The 18,997-nt window shown below is 37.7% G+C and overlaps 1 protein-coding gene across 1 annotated transcript in view; it reads right to left on the bottom strand.

The window, feature by feature from the left end:
- Nucleotides 1-1,521: 1,521 nt before the first annotated feature.
- LOC140229346 (tetraspanin-17-like) overlaps nucleotides 1,522-18,997 on the bottom strand; it is a 60,276-nt gene continuing 42,800 nt past the window's right edge. Inside the window, exons 5-9 of the mRNA XM_072309629.1 lie at nucleotides 8,390-8,488; nucleotides 7,576-7,707; nucleotides 6,240-6,296; nucleotides 3,659-3,775; nucleotides 1,522-2,582 (exon numbers count right to left, since the gene is read on the bottom strand). Of these exons, the coding sequence (XP_072165730.1) occupies nucleotides 2,508-2,582; nucleotides 3,659-3,775; nucleotides 6,240-6,296; nucleotides 7,576-7,707; nucleotides 8,390-8,488 (480 nt within the window). The 3' untranslated portion in view covers nucleotides 1,522-2,507. The remainder of the gene's footprint in view (nucleotides 2,583-3,658; nucleotides 3,776-6,239; nucleotides 6,297-7,575; nucleotides 7,708-8,389; nucleotides 8,489-18,997) is intronic.

The following is an 18,997-nucleotide window of genomic DNA, read 5'->3' as shown; positions in this document are numbered from 1 at the left end:
AAAACCACTTTTCACAGAGCTCTGTCTGAATAATTCCTGCAACAATATATATCCATTGGAAATGGAAACTGATATCATGCTTCATGCTACAAATTTCTCCCTGAATTTGCAAATTCATTACAAATATCTCACAAAACCAATTATGTATGTGCCAGCTTGAAGACAGCAATGTTTGGATACTCGTATGGTAGCTTATTGCAGACATCTCATACACAGTGTACATCTTACAGGTATTTTTTTTTTTCATTATGCTCTCAGTAATTTTCAATGACTGCACAGGAAACGTAACAATAATTTGAGGCAAACATCAAGTACAAAGTATTCAGAGATATTAAAAATGTGAACTTGTACTACAACAGAGTTAAAAATATGAGGTTGTAGCTTTAGTCACATCTTCTTTAAAAAAAATCTCGGCTTTAAAACGATGAACAATTAAATACAAAATTGAATGCTCCTAATGAATTGTAATAAGTAACAGAAAATGATTTTTTTTTGGATTTTATATTTCAAAGAAACCACTACAAATGTGCTATCAGATTTTCCAGAACCATGGGATACTTAGCAGTCATTTATCACTTATGATTAATGATTTTTTTTTATTGTCTTAAAAACACATTTAAAAAAATACTTCTTTCACTATTTTTATGCATCTGCCTCCAGCCTTCAGATCCAGTTTAGTAAAGGATCACTTTTTCAGAAAATCTAAAAAAAGAAGAAGAAATAAGCATGAAATCTGCACCTTTCAAAATGATACACACGGTTATTTAGGATATTCACATGTATGAGTATTATGTTGTATTTCTGACACTACCAATGTAGGTCACATATACAAAAATATAAAACAAATCATAAAGGGGGCTTTCTACTTACATGTTACAGCACTACAAAGGAAAAAAAAAAGACAGAAAAGTATGACATGAGCATCCTTGTAAAAAATTGAAAATGTGGGCTCTACATTATGAGGTAACAATGGATGTTTTTCAGTATGTTTTCAGCAACATTCTACATTAAGCCTCATTCTTTATTCATGGTGGTAGGAAAAAAAATATGACTTGCAATAGTACATTCCTGGCAGAACCATCTATGCACAGAGCTTGGCCAACTCGGTTTTAGCTGGTTGCAACATGGCGTGGGTTCCTTTGTTACATGACTGCCAAACAAAGCATCACGCCGCCATAGTGTTACCTATACTTGAGCAGTGTTGGCTAGACTCTATGCACAGCTGGCACTGATTCATGTTTGTGAATACTGCCCTCTGTAGCCAGCTCTGCAGTGGCTTTCAAGATTTCCTGCCTTCACATGAAAGGTAGGCCCTACATAGTATTCCTCCTCGATTGTCATGGCTAGGTACTTGAAAATGTCATCAGATAAAAAGAAATTGAACAGCTAATATCTTTCAGCCCTGTCTTGACTTGTCAAAAAAAAAAAGAAGAAAAAAAAAAGAAAGTTATTTCACTTGCATCTGCACTGCAGAAACCTCAGCCTAGCATAATATATTATGATGAATGAATGATAACGGCCATGACTACCACCATATAAACACATATCACTGAGCCACACGATTCTTTCTCAAGGCGCACATTCTATGGCGCAAGAAGCCTTTGAAGACTGTGCAGCACTTCAAAACAAAAATTCCTTCACCGAATCAGCCCAGTTTTACTTATTATTTCCTGTCTTTACAAAAATGGCTTATTTACAATGTCTTTTCCATTATCTCTTCCTTGAGCCGTTTACTGGTGCCTTAAGGTTAAAGAAAGAAGTTGAGACTACAGTTGATAAGGTCTGCTTACATCAAATCATGCATCTCTTAATGTGTGTCATTAAACTTTAATGTCGTTAACAAAACATACCAAACATGGTAGCATATAATTTTCTGTCTATATTTCTTGGCACTCCGACATTTTCGTGACTGCTTCAGACATGATGAATAGATTTTTCATTTGCCATGTAAGTAAATTGTAAAATAACAAGCTTTGCGATTTCATTTACCCCAATTCCTCAGCCAATGCTCGGGTTGCCGACAGGATGCTAACAAATCACACACATCCATCCAATGTCCGGGTGGGTAAGAATAATAATATAATAGCTGGTTTTTATATAGTGCATTTCAGACTTGTAAGAAGTTCAATGCGCTTTACAAGCTATTATTACCCTGGTCACTGGATACATTATTTCCAACCAGCATAATAATCTTGGAGTTCCATCACTGGTTTCCTGTCGATCTCACAGATAATGTGACAATCGAAGATGATTTTGAAAATCATTTTGGAAATTTTAGTGGCATTCCAGACTGAGGCATGTGCCAAAATGCACAGAGACATTGTCAGAGGTGATCTGGGCCCCACTTCACAGATGGTGCATAGGATAGCAAGTCTTGCTGGAATAGCAACTTCTCATAGCAACAGACAATAAGGGCGCTGGATTCTTGTCGTTACCGTGACATTTGCCACTCCAGCACGAGTTGCTATCCAAACATCTCTTCATGAAAAGGGGCCCCTGGATGAGAATTAGTGTCTTCTCCATCTGGCCATTTGTCGCTTGATGTCACTCGTGAGGGACGTCGCGAAGCAGAAGCCAAAAATCTGAATTGATGCACGTGAGAGAGAAAGGGGGAAGGGGAGAAAAAAAGAGATGCAGAGAATAAGCTTGGGAAGCTTTGATATACAGGCACAGAAGCTTAGCTTTGATATACAGGCACATAGAGGAAAAAAATTTTGTACGCCTTTTCAAGAAGGCCACAATATACATCATATTATACAACACCTAAAAAGAATGTAGCTATCCAATTCGTCCGTTGCCCATTGCATGACATTCAATTAAAAGTACCATTGCACGTTGTGGCTGTCAGCCGTGCAATTTTTTGTTTGAGCAAAAATGGATAGTGCATGGCTGGCGTCACCAATTTCCATTGACTCCCATGTTAAACTCACGATTGACTTAAATTTTTTGTTCCATTGCACGGCTTTGATGTGACAATAAACGAACATTTGGTGCATGCACTCAACAATTACATACAGGTGCGCTTACAAGCGCGTACATTTGTCACTCATTTTTAAACAGCTTCAACGATCACTTTCGTGTACATATGTACAAGGTGACTGTGACCGTGCCGCGGCTACTTATTTGTCTTTCTCGGAAAATGGTTGCAATATCTGTGCTTAATTCATGAATCTGTGAGTACCAATCTGTTGCCGTTCGAGGTGTTGTATAAAACAAATAGTGAATGGTCACCAGTGCGATGGAACAAGATTTCGCACTCGGTGGAAGATGAGGCGCACTATTTAACTCAGCTCACCTTGTTGAATAGAGCGCCTCTATCTTTCACCTCATGCGAAATCTTGTACCACTGCACCCATGACCATTCACTATTTGTAAATTAGTGACTTCAATGAATAGGATGTACGGCTGCATGTGATAGGGGATGATGATTTACATAACATCACACACACACACACAAATATTCCTTTTTAAGCATTCATGAAATAGGTTTATGGGTTTAAACCGATGCTACAAACTTGAAACTGAGTGATTTCTAGATCCTTCATTACAGGACTAACTAAAGGAGATACACATCTTAACGGAAGTTGCAAAAGTTGCGGACCTTAACTTATTGGGAGCAATGGTATCAGAAAATCTAAAACTTGGGAGATGAACATACCTGGACGAGTAGGATAGCTCCTGCTCCCACTGCTACTACCACCAGATTAGTGGATAGCCAACTCTGGAAGGCACCAATGCATCCTTTTGTGTAAATCTTGGTGGACAACTCATCGCGCTGCCGAGGAAGAAGAATTCAATTCGTCATTTGTTAGCCTCATTCTGCTTTTTGTTTTTATCAACCCTACATGTGCCCACTGAGGCATTTCCCATCCAGCCCTCTAAAGGTGCTAATGCTCTGCAAGTGGATTTCATTTGAAAACTTTGGCTGAATAACAAAAGTTGACTCTTGGAAGAGACATGTATCAACAGCCCTATGAAGTGAATCTTGGATGCTGGGCAATTATCTCCACAGTGGAATGAAACATGCATTTGATGCAATCCAACAATGATGATAAACAGAGACAGCAACTGTATTGCTGACTGCATGAAGACAAGACGGCTGCACTCTTGCTATAAGCAATTCAAAATGAATACGGCACTCTGACAAGAGGTGAGCAAAAATGAATGTGACACTTAAAGATAAAAATTTTTTTTAATGCTCCCCCAACACAATTAAATGAAACATATGAGAATTTGCGGTATTAACAGAATGATGAACACATGTTGCCAGGAGTTTCATAAGTGTATTCCATCTCTTATTTTGTCTCCTATCCCGTATGCTCCCCTCCAAGGAGTACTTCATATGAAAAAGCTGTCAATGCAACTTATCAAATCATCTAGTGGATTTCCAAGTCTCCAGAGATTTCCTGCTGCTACACTTTCTTAGCCTGCGCTTGTGTACATATGGAATGAATGTCTCAATTGGAACACCAGAGGGCAGCAAGTAAGATGATATGAGTCTGGCTTGTCAGCTATGCAACAAGTTGCAATGGCAATGGCAATCCAGTTTCATAATTTGTAAGCTCATTGCAGAAAGACAAAACAAAGCATATTATGTATCCTGACTCTATTCCATGCAAAAGGAAAGAATAGTCAACTAGCCTTCATAAATGGTCACAGATATAGATTGGGAAATGTTAAACACAAACATAGAATCATTGCGGGGGTAGTTATTTCACTTCACAGACCACACCTGGGGTGGTATTCTGAGACCATTTAATCTCTGTTGTAAGTCTGTTGTAACAAATCGGTATTCTGAACACCGTTTTATCTCTGTTGTAACTTCTGTTGTAACTTGTGTTTTATCTTGCGCACTCTTTGCCTGCGCATACCATTGTCTTAGGGCATGCGCACCCGCTTAACAGTGGGCGCAAACCTGAACACATATTAGATTACACGGTATTCTGAAAACTGTTTTATCTTCTGTTGTAAGTCATGCCCCGTGCAAATTTATGCTTCTGAGATAAAACAGGGTGGAAGGTGTTTTAATTTCGTTGTAACTTTCGTTTTAACTTATGGTTGATAGTGAGATAATTCATTAAGTCAATATTGTGGTATGCGAGTTCAAAATAAAAAAGATAAAAAATAAATAAAAACAATGTATGTGCAGAAAGGCAAAAGATATAGCAGTTTGACAAAATGTAAACTCATTCCACAATACAAAATTTGGTAACAGTAACATATTGCAAGGACATACGCGTAGTATAATCATGCACATAGATAAAACACAAACAGAAAGGTTACCGGCACCGTCGGCAGTTTGTTTTAAGCACTATTCATTTCAAACATAATATTTCACTATCTTCACCAATAAGAATTCATTATCAGTACCTTTGGGTGTTTCAAAAATATTTATTGCTGGGGATGGTGCGAATCTTGAGAAAAGTATTAGAAGTCTAAGGTTCCATGATGGAACTTAACGTGATATTGATCTGCAAGAGATATCTTGTGAAGATAGTGACAACAACAACAACAATAATAATAATAACAATGATAATAATAAAATAACAATAATAATAACATGGCATTGCAAGGGCTCAACTTAATTTAGAAGCGTCTAGCTCCCCATAAACCATGAAATTTGCGTTCCTCTTAAGAACGCCAGATATCTTATTTTTTAAACAAAATTTCAAATGAAAAGACTCAATCTGAGATAGCTTTGCGAATCCCCTATCGCACCAACTATCCGTCAAAACCGGTAAGAAGGTATAATGATCAAGCTTCTGTTGTAACTTTATTTCATCTCTGGCTCTCTTTACCTGCGCATGCCATTGTCCTATTTGTGCGCACGCCAGAGAATGAGCGCTTGTTAAAATGCGCAGAGTTAAGCAAGGCGCATTTGCCCAAGGGAGCAATCTTATTGCTTGAAATGTCTTAGATGCTACTTCTAACAATATTTCCTATTGGATATGATTATTGCCATGGGCATGGTTATCATGACTTACAACACCGTTAAAACAGTTTTCAGAATACCGATTTACAACTGTTTTAGCGGTGTTGTAACTCACAGACTTACAACACAAGTTACAACACAAGTTACAACACAAGTTACAACACAAGTTACAACAGAGATAAAACGGTGTTCAGAATACCACCCCAGCACATCTGGGGGTTGTTTCTTTTTCAACAGCACTCCTGCCAACTACCTATTAACAATTTGGTGTCTCAAAGACAAAAAATCTGGAAATTTGTCCACTTACCTTTGACGGGTCTCTCACGTTGTATCCACACTGTGTATTAATGACACCACTCGTATCCTAATTAGGTGGTAAGAACAAAAAAAGGGAGAGAAAGCATGGAGATGTAAGTGTCACAAAAAGATCATAATTTTCATGCATAAATTGTTCAATCACACATCCCACCCACACCCATGAGAGGAGGAAACTTGGAACATCAGTCAACAACCTCTAGGAACAAGATGCAATCATTCAATAAATGAACCAGCACGTGAGGTTGACGAGGGTTTACTTTCATGGACATTGCATTCACCTCAACATGATGTAAAAGTAATTACCGAAAAGACACACATCAATTTTTTGAGAGCTTTCTGGATAGATCATCTTCATATGACAGCTGCGGATGCCCACAAGAATAACAAGAATAACTTTTAAACTTTTAACTGTGATAAACTGTTCTTTTTTTCCCATGAATTATGCATGAGCAGCATCCCAAAGTGAAAGCTATGATGAAACAGGGAGGTGGGAAGGTCTTTTCCCACCTCCCTGGATGAAACAAGACATGCACAAAGGAGATAACACTTGGTTCCAAGACCTAATCTCAACATCATTGAGATGATATGTTTCTGATCTGCAAAAATGTTCAAAACGCATCCTGAGCATTTCATATTCTATTCAGTAGAAGGATGAGGAGCACAATCTGAACAAATTGGCACAACCTATTCTCTGAATATGTGCTCTTTGTTGACTTTTATTTTTGGTCAATTTGGAGTAAACCGATGCCAAACAGTATGGTAAAATGTGCAATGTTGGGAACCCTAAAGCCTGTGTGGCTTCTAATACACCAATATCTACTTGCATATGAATCTAAAATGTTATCAACGAGAGTACAATTTGACTTGAGAGTAATGAAACATAATTAGACTCAATTGCTGTCTCTTTTTACAGACAAAACGCAAATTGATGACATGGGAGGTGGCCACCCAATCTAAACACAGAAATAAAAAATGATAGATCACTAGTTGAACGTATTCTACTGTGCCCTTCATGGTCATCACACGACTGACGGTCATCGGGTAACATCATCATGAGAAATAACATTGACGCAGAGGTATCTGGAGGCTGCCCAAATTGATGTTATCTTATTCTCATTCTAATGTCTTCACCAAAATTTTTGGGAAATTAAGCAAGCATGTAAAAAGAAAAAAAAAGAAATAAGAGGATAAATCCTTTAGCAACTTGGGAGTCAGACAGTCCCTTCATCCTGGCTGAGAGAAAAGTAATTGCTCTTTTCCTGTGGCAAATGTTGGCAACAGTTGTTGCTCTACACAGCGCCATCGCTGGCGACTTTTTGACTTACAGCGGGATCTGGGAGGCAGCACGAAAAAGGCACCCCGCACGCCTCCGGGTTGTAGCGACTGGTGGCCTGAGTGCAGTTGAAGTAGATGTTGTTGTCCCAGTCATTATAGTCGTTCACACCGCAACATTTCAACTGTTGAAAGAAATGATAGGGGAGAAGACTGTCACTTGTGTCATTATCTATGCGAAAGAGGAGTATCTGTATGACTAAAATGAAAAAGTAATGCAGCTTCAACGTGTAAACAAAGTTATCTTGAGCTCTGGATTGGAGATAAGCTTTTGGAAGAGAAGGACTCCAAAAAATTTCCCATTTCAAGTTATCTGAGTAATATGAATTTATGAACATCAAAAAATGTTCTTAAGCCCTTCACAAGGACCTAAAGAGAGTGGAAAGGTATATGTCATGCCAGAATATCTCCACATCTGATACAATTTTGTTACAATGCAATGCATGCACTGTCTCTATCATTATATATTCATACATTCATATATTCCGTATCAAATGTATAATTGGTATTTCCTATAAATTGTCAACAATAAGATTCATCAAATGTACACTTTTGTTACAACTCACTCTCCCAATCCAAAATAACAAATAGATTGATACATACAAGGCAAATTTTAATGTCACTTCAGAATCTGTGATCATCACTGGAACAAAAAATATAAATGTTTTTATGAATAAACGTTCAACAGATACAGACTGTTAAAGTATTTGTTTTCATTATCAATTAATATCCCGGCCAGAACAACAAAATGTTTCTATCAGTTATAGTCTGATTAAAACAAACACCAGTACTTGTTTAAATCCTCACCCCAGATTGCAATCCGTCGATTATTCCCTGGAAATCTTCGTTTTCTCTGTAATTCTTGATGGTGATTTCATCAAGCCTCTCTGTCACAAAATTTAGGATCTGCAGAGTAAAGAAAGATGAACAAAGACGACATGTTAGGGAAGACTATATTCCAATGAGGAGGGTCCAGGTCATGGTGGCATCCAAAGCAACAGATAACCCCTTGTCGGTTATGAGTGCTCTGTCCTTTAAAGCCACCAAATCGCTCTAAAGATGTTATCTGTCATACATCCGATGCACCAAGCCGTACCCCAGGGTACTGTCATGCCCTGGGTTACAGCATGAAGTAGTGCATCTCATGTGCGTAAGATGTACAGTTACATTTTGCTGTCATGGCAGCTATATTTTAGCAATCAGAGATAACTATCGCAATGCCAATTCAGCACTGTTATGATGTGTTTAACATAATTACAACATTGATAATAATAACACTTCTTTAAATTTTTTATTATCATTGAGGAATAACAGAGAAAAAGTTAGGCTGGCTCATTTGATCTGTGCAGGTGGTAGGTAATTTCCAATATTTTCCTACATAATATATCAATGATTACAGTGGAAAAAAGCTTGCCAAAGTTGCAGGGTTTTAAGGGAATGCAAATGAAGGGCTCACACCTTAACTATATACAGTGTAGCATTACTTAATCAAATGAAAGAAATTGACACTTAAAATTTTGTTTTTGATAGTGAACAGAATTCAATTTACAATTAACAATGGAAGAACCAAGATCCATAACGAAAAACAAATTCAGAGTTAATTTTTTTTTTTTTTTTTTTATTAGAGCTACAAAATCTCCTTGCATAAAGCACTAAAAATTGCTTCCACCCATTTTGGTATCAAGGATACAACACTACAAAATGAATAATCAAACAAAATGACAAATTTCTATTTGGCACCCTAAGGTATCAAAAACCACATATGTTCAGCTGTTTGTAAAAAAACTGAGTAAGTAAGAATGTGATCCACTGGTTTTTCCTCATTAGATATTGGGCTAATGGCTATACAAAGAAAAACAACATGGTGGTTATGCTTTTCAATGATCTTTTGCACATTTTTTTTTTATCAGGGACAACTTATGCATCATCAATGGCTTATTTTCTTTTTGAAGGAAAAAGGTGGTTTTTTTGTTGGTCAAAACATTTTGCACGAGATGGTGAGGCCATCAACAAGCTTTTACATTTGCCCGCCTGTACAAAGTCCATTAACAATCATGTTGCATTCTTCCTTGTAAACCAAGATCACTCATACCAAGAACCCACAATGACAAAGAAAGAAAAAAAGAGAGAGAGAAAAAAAAACTGAGTCCACTGACCTATGTTAAAAGAATGTGAGACTTTCCACACAAATCTGTGTTAACCCGTTGAGGACGGTTTGATTTTGCTACAACACGCATTTCCCATAGACACCTGCCCGAGTATACTCGGGACTCGTCCTCAACGGGTTAAAGTCATTTCACTTGTTCCACAAAAGATTTTCAACATTATTTGTAAAAGTATCTTTATTTTCCCCTCATCAAAAGTTCAGACCAATTTTAAAGGAAATACAAGACTGTAGAGAAAACTTAACAGGGCTTGCAAAAGAGTGTGAGTGCATTGAACTCTGCCATTTTCATTAGTAAAAATCTGCATACTGCTCATTCCAATCTATTGTCAGTTTCTTGTCTTTTTTGTAATTATAATCACTGTAATCACCCTCAGTGTACACATACAATTGACTCCCTTGTTCATATCCTGTTTACAACTGTATGTCTGTTTTTGTTGCATTTCTATTTCTGCACAGAGCAATCTGAGAGGACTAATGCAAGCCAACAGCCACTTGAGGGCACTCTTCCAAATTTGCACTGCCATTCCTTGGCTGGAGCTCTTCACGTGATTCTGCATTCCATTCATTAAATTGTGAAACATAGTTACCATGGCAACCAGCCTTGAGTAGTATTCAAATATTCAAGCTTGGACTGCAAATGCCTGGCTTTTCCGGGGGGGGGGGGGGGGGGGGGAGGCAATAAAAGAAATAAAAATTTGATGTGGCCGTCACAACAAACTAATCTATTCTACATAATCTTACTGACTACAAAATTACAGGGACCTGCAGTTGAGTCAACCATGATTTTATGAAGACACGACTACATTTCTTGTTTTCCTTCTGTATATGGAAATATCTGTTGAACCGATCATTTATATTCATGTTTGGTAAGTTCATTTAGCCATCTATAGTAATATCACATTTTGAGAAGTATGGAAACAAACAAATGAAAAGTAAGCACATACATACACACACACACACACATAGAAAGAAGCTATGATTAGCAACACTCAGTTCAGTATTCAGTTAAGGCATACATGATTGTGTTGTAATCTGAGAAGCCTTGGTAATATAAACATCGGAGGCTATTAAGTACCAATGCGATAAAGAAAAAAGGCATCTGTGTATGATCAGATTACTGTTTTGAGCACATTATCATGGACTTGTTCACTCTGTTTGTGATACCGGTAGTTTCAGAATACCACCACACCCATCTATTGCATCAAATGTGATCACATCATAAAGCTTAAAGAGGCAGAAGGGCATAACCAGTTTACTAAGATTACGATGTTAACATCCTTCCTCTTTCATCACAGACAAGACCATCTGAACAACAACAGCATATCAACACTCTGCAGAAAGACACAGGATACCAACAAGATACCCGAGAGGCATTCAAAAAAATGAAGGCAATATAAACCGCTTGGTGGAAGAAAACAGGATGTGTGAGCAAACACTGAGAGGTGTGGGTCATGGTGTGGTTAAATTGGACGACTCCAAAACACAATCTTGTGGTTCCCCAGAGTCGGATAGCTAATACCATTCTTTTGCCTCTCCTAGACATAAAAAGGGCACATATAGCCTCCCCAAACACAATTCAGTATGAGCTGCAGTCTGACATTTTAATTTCATTTCAATCCACTTACATGCACAATGGGGCACTAAAAATGTAATATTGCACTACTGACTTCAATGTTTCTACATTCTTATAAGTTACAAGATTTCCTTAAGTCACGTTCAACTGGAGAGATAAGAACTATTTATTTTATTTATTAATTTTTGCTGAATTAATTTCTATTGATAACTAATTATTTATCCATTTCTATTGGTGTAATTGATGACCTCATATATCAGCTTTTTGACAATCTATTCATTCATCTGTCAATGTTATGTTATGAATAATATTCATTCATCTATTCGATAAGCTCAATTCCTATGTGCCTCTTTGTCTGTGGATGCCTTCCAAACAGCCTTCATTGCTATGCAAAATACATAGAAACACTCATGTTACAGCGCCTGGATATCCATGCTAATCTGTGCCTGGCACTGAATATGAAAGTAACAAAAACATAGAGAGAAAAGAGTATATAAATATCAGAGGTGATTGACGTGGGCGGATGCAACGTTTTGGAACCTCGTTAACTCATGATGTAAAGGCCTTCCATGCGGACTAACAAAAAAGTTTCAACACTCATTTGTCTATTATGTTGCTCTTGCATATATGAATAACTACTGCAAACTGTATTAAGGTTATCTACACTGAATGACAACAGTAGATTTTTTTTTCTTTCATTAGCCAGAGGATAAATAACTTATAGAGCCCATAATCAAGGCTAGTGCCTGCGTAAGCACACGATGGTACAGGAGACAGGGCTAACCGCACAGTTGAAATGGCAGAGGAAATCACAGCTGATCCAAATGATAAAGGGAGATTTTTTGTTGAAAGATGCTGAATGAAGAGGAAACCTTGATCTGCAAACACTAGTATCACTTTCATTTTAGCCTTGTTTTCAGCCCATTAAACTGCATTCATCACTCTTTCAATGGGGTTTGCCAGTACAGAATACGTCACGACACTTCCCCATTCCTTCAAAGGACAATAACGATAAAAGCAACAAAAAATCCTGCCATCAATAATGTATAATGTACATCTTAATTATAAAGTGCCTTTCCAGGAAGGTGTATTGAAGACCACTTTACAAATAGGCCTACTACAATTCATAACAGACCCATACACTTTTGACAAGCTGAAAGTGCTTTCAAAGGAAACAATTTATCAAACAAGCTCATCTCTGAAAATCATTTTTGCTAGTCTCTATGTCTTGCTTCCTTTCCAGTTCCACAGTCAGGTATTTTGTATATTACAACATGGAGTCAAGAATGTCATTTGGTTTGCTCTGTGTCACACTATACAACTTTCAACACCTAGTAAGTAGTAATTGCTTGCAACTTTGCAACGTTAGAGTTTGAGGGAGGTTGAGAAAATAACAAGAGCAGACTCATCATACAATGAAGTTTAAAATAATGACTAAGTATAATCCATTCCAATTAAATGCATCAGATTAGCAAATACATCAGCATGTCTCACTGTAAAATGAGGGGCGAATATGAAATCAGCAAAACAGAAGAGCAATATCAAACTGCAGAATGTAACTTTGCCTCTGCCTTCTCAAAGTGTGAACAACTCTTCATTTACATCTTTAAAGGACAAGTTCACCTTCATAAACATAAGGATTGGGAGAATGCAGCAATATTAGTAGAACACATTATTGAAAGTTTGAGGGAAATCGGACAATCCGTTCAAAAGTTATGAATTTTTGAAGTTTTTGTGCAGTAACCGCTGGATTAGAAGAATACTGCAGTGTATGATGTCACATGCGTACAACAATATAAGGAAAATATAAAGAGAATTTCACAAAATTTCATCTTTTGAAAAACATACACATTCCCTTGACTCGTTACCAACGTATGTTATGGGTAATATTATTCCCCCTGCCTTTAGAAAGAGGCAAGTCAAGTGCTCTTTTATCATGCAAAAAAAAGTGAGAATATGCTGAATTTTCTTTATATTTTCTTTATACTGTTGTACACATATGACATCACAGGCTGTAGTAGTCTCCTCATCCAGCAGTTCTAACACAAAAATGTTAAAAATTCGTAACTTTTGCAACGATTGTCCAATTTTCCTCAAACTTTCACTGATGTGTTCTACTAATATTGCTGCATTCTCTCAATCCTTATGTTTATGAAGGTGAACTTGTCCTTTAATAACATTTACAGCTTGATCGCTGAGTAAGAGTGACCTTTGACCTTGCTTTGTACAAAGAGTACATTCCTGACTTCATCTCATAAACCTATTATGAAGAAGAGTTACATGTGGCATCATTACACCCATCAGAAACAGTCAGGGGGTAAAATCTGTTCGTAAACCATGTTGCATGCATAACTGAAAGGCAGTGTTATAATTCCGTGAAAGGAGTCTGGGTTTCCTGCACTTCAAGGAATAGATTTTTGCAGGCAGTCCTTGTTCACTGGAAATGAGTGTGGGGGAAGGGAGAAGAGGAGGGGGGGGGGGGGCGGAACACACCTCCAGGAAAGTAGAAAAGGTTGTTTCTTTTCCCTGTGGGTCCAAACCCATCTTCACAGAGAGTGATCAGAGAGAGAGAGAGAGGGAAAAAAAAGTCCCGCTAAATTTGATAATGATGTCGCAAGTCAAAGGCCACTGATTCACGCTTGCACCCACGACCCATTATATTCTTTGGGCATTACAACCTTATCAAGACTCTATATAGGTGAATTATTCACGATAAGCTCATTGTATACATACTACTAGTACCAAAGAAATACTACACACCAATATGTGCAAGATGCACATGAAAGTGTCCCTGAAGGACAGGGGAACCATTTGAATAGAGAGGTTGACAATGTGAGGTGCAATGATTGCAGTTAATCTGGCAGCAGCCACAAAAACAATCAATCACTTTTGAATATTCACATCAGTGCCAGCAAACTTCCAATTGTTAAAACTAACAAATTTTTTATGTTTTAAAAAGAATGAATATAGGCCCTCAGTAAGTCTCGAATTTGAGGGAAGAATAGATAAAATCTTACATGGCGTCACAAAAGTCAATCAGAAAATATCTTACAAACTTTTTAATCTCATGGAGAAAACAATGACCAATATATATACATACAATATACATACATATACATATATATATATATATATATGTATATTTATTTATATATATATATATATATATATATATATATATATTTTTTTTTTTTTTTTTTAAAGTCTAAGCAGGATACCAACACTACAGCAAACTTAAAGACCACCAATGTGATCAGTATATCATCATTTCTCCAATTTGATTCAAAATTGTAATTACTCAACAAGGTAATATATATTTCAATACTAGGGTAGATATTATCATTATTCTGTCATTAACATCATCATCATAACTTTTACCATAACAAGTAATGTTAGTAGTAGTAGCAGCAGCAGTGGTGGCAGTAGTAGTAGCAGTCACAGCTTGTCTCTGTGTAACTATTTAGCAGATTTCCCTTTAAGGACTTCACGGAGCCAAATATGGATGTATCATCAAGCACGCTACGATTACTGTTTTTGTGAAAGTCACATTACCAACTGGCATTATCTGCTGCTTCCATTTCACCCATGCGTCTAATCAGCCATTCCTGGCATGCTGACAAACAAGCTAATTCCACGGAAAGAAAGGAAAAAAAAAGGATCAAATCTGGGGAAAAATTGCAAAGGCCAGAGAGTGGATTTATAATTCAAGTAAAAAAAAAAAACCTGCCTCATCTCTGCACACTTTGATTTTTTTTTTATAAATACAACAACAAAAAAAACAACAACAACAAAAGGCTCAAAGTCTTCTTCACTTTGAGCAGAAATTTAATACTGTATACGCCAAATAGTAAGCAAGTCTAAATTTTTGTGAACTGGGACTTCCCAATGATTTTGCGAGTGGTTAAATTTGTTATCATGTAGTACTGCACTGAAAGGGCAGATACATGTGTGCATATCATTCATATCAGGATCGGAATCAATATTTTCTTGTGTCTTTAAATTCGTGAATAGCACCCGATTTGTAAAATTTGCGAAATAAAAACGTCACAAAATATTCAGCGTATATAGTAATTGTGCAATTGATGATTGGACTAATTCACTTGAGTAGTGTTTGCCTCTACTGTTTGGAACACAGCTTGGTGAATTGATGCATTTAAAAAAGGGTACAGGCATTTCATTGTTATGAGACAATGAGCATCAAACAAAGGGGAAACAAGATGGAGGCACTCGGGTATTTGTTCCAAGTTCATGGTGTCATCAATATGACCCGATTTCAACTAAGTTGACAACACCACTGCTTTGCAAGCAGTAGGTGACAGGGTCAAATCCAAGGCTAGTTCCGTCATTTTCACTTCGTCTATGACTACAGATCATGCAAGCTATCTCGCTAATGTGCAAGTACAGTAACAGCACCTACCACATGAGGAGATGCATGATTGATACATAACTACTTGTAATTACTGCAAAATTTATAAGTTTGTCAATGCGAAGTACTTAAAAAAAATGCAAGTGATACAATATGTAACATCCTCTCACATCATTGCTTATTACACACACTACATGGTTACCCATGGGTTCATGTTTCAGAACATTAAAACTGTAATCTAATATCTGTGTGCAGGTGGTAAATATATTTCTTTACAGGAAGTAGCCAAGAGGCAGGAGGTGAATGAGAAGTTAAAACGGTATTATCTTCATTTTTGCAGCATCCTGCGCGTAACCTCATCGAAGCGGATACCGACATTAGCGAGACCAGCGCACATTACTGGACCAACTCGACTGCAGGAGTTGTATACTCCCATGCGACATCCTAGGCTACGTCCCCCGCGTGGTGCCACCGCATTTTCTCGAGAACGGAGTCGTGTCTTCTCATTGCTCGGAGAGCGTACTCTCTGCGGGCGACATCAGGGCTTTGTTTGTGCCTCGTCACCGCCAGATTGGGCTTGGTGAGGTCACTGTCTCGTGACTCACGATGGAGATCGAAGCGCGGGCCTACGTAAGAAGCCGATGTATGACGTCAAGTGGCGATTCGCAGCACTTCCTATGCGGGAACAGGAAGGAGAGTGTAAATCCTGGAACCAGTTTGGAATGCTTGTTCTGTGCTTGACCTTTTTATCCTACCTTTCTATTTTTCATTCAATACTCTCCCAAATCTTCGTGTCTGAATCAACCTGATACAGATAGGACTTTGTAAACAAGGTCACACAAATCCTCCGAAATGTCATCTTTACTTTGTATTCATACATACAGTAAGTTAGTCCTGTTTTTTACCGGGATAGGAGTAATAAATGTAAGGGGCTCAGAAAAACAGACAAGATATACTAATAATAAAACTTATGCATTTGGAAGGGGTGCATGAGGATGTCGCACAAACAAATTAGTCTGTTCACATGTAGCTGCTTTGTGCCTGACAAAGTTCACCAGCATGGAACTTGAATTTCCTGTATTACAGCAGCCCTGATTAGGCTCCATAACAACTGCGATGCATGTATGCATTGTGAAATGATGATGTGTTGACAGTAAGCTGGCCTGGGCACTGAAAATTCTGATCCCTGCTCTGGCACAAAAGTCTGTTTGGTTTTTTTTTTTCAAGACAAGCCTCTTTGAACTGTGTTCAACAAGACTCTATAACAAACTGGCATTATAGTCTAGATATGGCCATTGTCAGATATGTTTGGAATAAATACCATGTGCACAATTTAGCACTCAGTGAGAGCTTGAAAAAAAAAAAAAGGTGATAAAATCCTTCATACACACAGCAAACATTTTTTTTCCCCTATTTTTCCCCCTCATTATCCAGTATGTTTCTTGGCACATAGAGGAGGGGCAGGATATTCCCACCCTTGAGATAGGAACACATTACATATTCAACAGACTATTTGCTGTGATGACATATCCAGGCATGCAATCACATTTCTAATCTCAAGTTAGAGGTAGTCTGCGCCCACACTTGTCCGTTTTTGTTGTTGTTGGTGGTGTTTTTTTGCTTTGCTTCTATTCCGAGTTTCGTCTGTGTTTTCAACTTTTCATGTTCCTTCAGCTCATGTAATATCTTTAGGCTTCTTGTGGTTTCTAGCAATTGTTTCTGATGATGGGTTTAATACAGCAAATTCAACTGACAACGTTACACGTAGGCATGGGCATGATGCTAACACATCTCCGCAAATGATACATTATGCACTGAGAGTCAGTATGTTAGCAAGGATATTCAATTTTAAACATTTTATGCATACCTTTATTAACAAAAGCTGTTACCAACATGCAAAAGGCTTGTAAAGGCCTGCTTAATCTTGGCAACAAATTGGAAATGCATTCAGTCTGTAACAGTAGATGGAATAGGCTCAGAAGAAAAATGTTCATAAATCTGAATATATCTGAAGTAAAGTGGCCAATTGACAAAAAAAAAAAACACACATTATATATATTGCGGGTTTGGCTATGTATTCCCTCATATACATGGCACTGACATGTACTAGGACACTAGTAAAGAGGGACAAAAACCCCTGCATATTATGAAAGGAAGTGAGCACAGCCACATTGTGCCATTGACAATCTTAATCCCATCGATGCTCCCAGCCACGATATCGCAAATCTCTAATGACGCACACGAGCCTTGCTGTGGCAGCAGTGCTTTGACAACCATATCAATAATGACGAGCAGGTTAACTCTGTAGGCACCACTGGTGACCTGTCTGTGCACAAAGTGAATGGCAATCTTTGAGGTGGCGGTCCTTGATAGGTTAAAGTAGCACTGTGAGATCTTCACTCTTTTCAATCATAGCCATAAATTTATCATAGGTATGCATGTACACCATTTTTGCTATACATATGTGTAAATGTGTGTGTTTCCTTATGCAAATGAGGCAGTCTGCTAATCATGAAGCTAGATTGCATTCTACCCTGTAGTTAAGTAACTAACAAATCTGTGGGGGTGGGGGTTCATGATGCCCTCAACATTCTGTAGCTGCTGTTTACGATAGTGCTCAATTTCCATAAACTTGTTTTGGAGTCACACACGACTGACTGCACAAATATCTTCGCATTGATGTCACATGGAATGTGAAGGGCATGCAAAAATATTTTTTACAAAGCATACACTATGTAAGGTGAAACAATAGTTATATAATATTGGATGGCCTTGAGATTAATACAAGGAAATATTGGACGAGCTATGCACAAATATTGGACGAGTCAAAGACGAGTCCAATATTTTTCTTAGCGAGTCCAATATTTCCTTGTATTAATCAAAAATAGGACATTCAATATCATCATTATTATCCTACAGAGGATTTTAGCAAAGAATGTTTTCACTTTGGCCTACCCTTTCTGTCTCCGACTCCGAGTGCTGTTCCTACTGTGTAGTGATCCTGACATGGGGTATGGTACATGTACACTCTTCAGTGCAAGTTAATCCACTTCAGTCTCTGATAAAACAGTGATCTATGTATCCAAGGTAGCCGTCCTGTTACTGTTAGACCGAGATCTAGCTAATTTAAACCAGAATTAGATGTATTTGTATCCGAGATCTGAGAAACAATCCACGTCACATCTACCGTAGATCGTGAAAGATCGAATTAGGCTACTACTACCACAACTAGTCCTAAGTACTGTGCTGTATATAACGTACTTGTACACACGTACGTACGTACATGTACAGTAACTGTAATATGCATAT

The sequence above is a fragment of the Diadema setosum genome, chromosome 5 (assembly GCF_964275005.1).
Source record: "Diadema setosum chromosome 5, eeDiaSeto1, whole genome shotgun sequence".
Lineage (NCBI taxonomy): Eukaryota > Metazoa > Echinodermata > Echinoidea > Diadematoida > Diadematidae > Diadema > Diadema setosum.
This window is presented reverse-complemented; position numbering and strand designations above follow the sequence as displayed.